This window comes from Corvus brachyrhynchos, unplaced genomic scaffold (assembly GCF_000691975.1).
Source record: "Corvus brachyrhynchos isolate BGI_N302 unplaced genomic scaffold, ASM69197v1 scaffold96, whole genome shotgun sequence".
NCBI classification, from domain to species: Eukaryota; Metazoa; Chordata; class Aves; order Passeriformes; family Corvidae; genus Corvus; species Corvus brachyrhynchos.
In genome coordinates, this window is record NW_008238370.1 from 148,275 (window position 1) to 148,659 (window position 385).

At 65.5% G+C, this 385-nt stretch overlaps 2 protein-coding genes across 2 annotated transcripts in view; one reads left to right on the forward strand and one right to left on the reverse strand.

The window, feature by feature from the left end:
• The window catches only part of PSMC5 (proteasome 26S subunit, ATPase 5), a 14,295-nt gene that overhangs the window by 6,458 nt on the left and 7,452 nt on the right, over window positions 1–385 (forward strand). The window lies entirely within an intron of this gene.
• FTSJ3 (FtsJ homolog 3) overlaps window positions 1–385 on the reverse strand; it is a 6,995-nt gene that overhangs the window by 4,045 nt on the left and 2,565 nt on the right. The window contains 2 exon segments of the mRNA XM_008635246.2: window positions 51–151; window positions 227–331. Coding sequence (XP_008633468.1) covers window positions 51–151; window positions 227–331 — 206 coding nt within the window.

The following is a 385-nucleotide window of genomic DNA, read 5'->3' on the forward strand; positions in this document are numbered from 1 at the left end:
TCTCCCCCAGGCCCAGCGGGGTCGTGTGGCTGGCCCAGTGTCCCCAGCACCTTGAGCTCCTTCGGCCCAGCACTCGGATGTCCCTGCAGCACTGGCGCAGCTCCTCCGTGGTGGAGCTGTGGTTCTCCAGCTCCCCGTCCCCCAGAGTGATCTGGCACAGGGAAAGGGATTTCAATCCCAGCCTCCCCTCCACAGGACAGGGACAAGGACAGGGACAGGCACACACCTCGTTGGCCTTGGAGAGGAAGTCCACGGGGTTGGGAGCCTTGAGGAAGTCCATGAGGGTGAAGCGGTGGTAGAGGGTGGTGTCACCCTCAGCGTAGCCCTCGGCCTGGGGGGAAAAGGGGCTGTGGTGGCCAGAGCAGGGGACAGCCAGGCAGCTGCC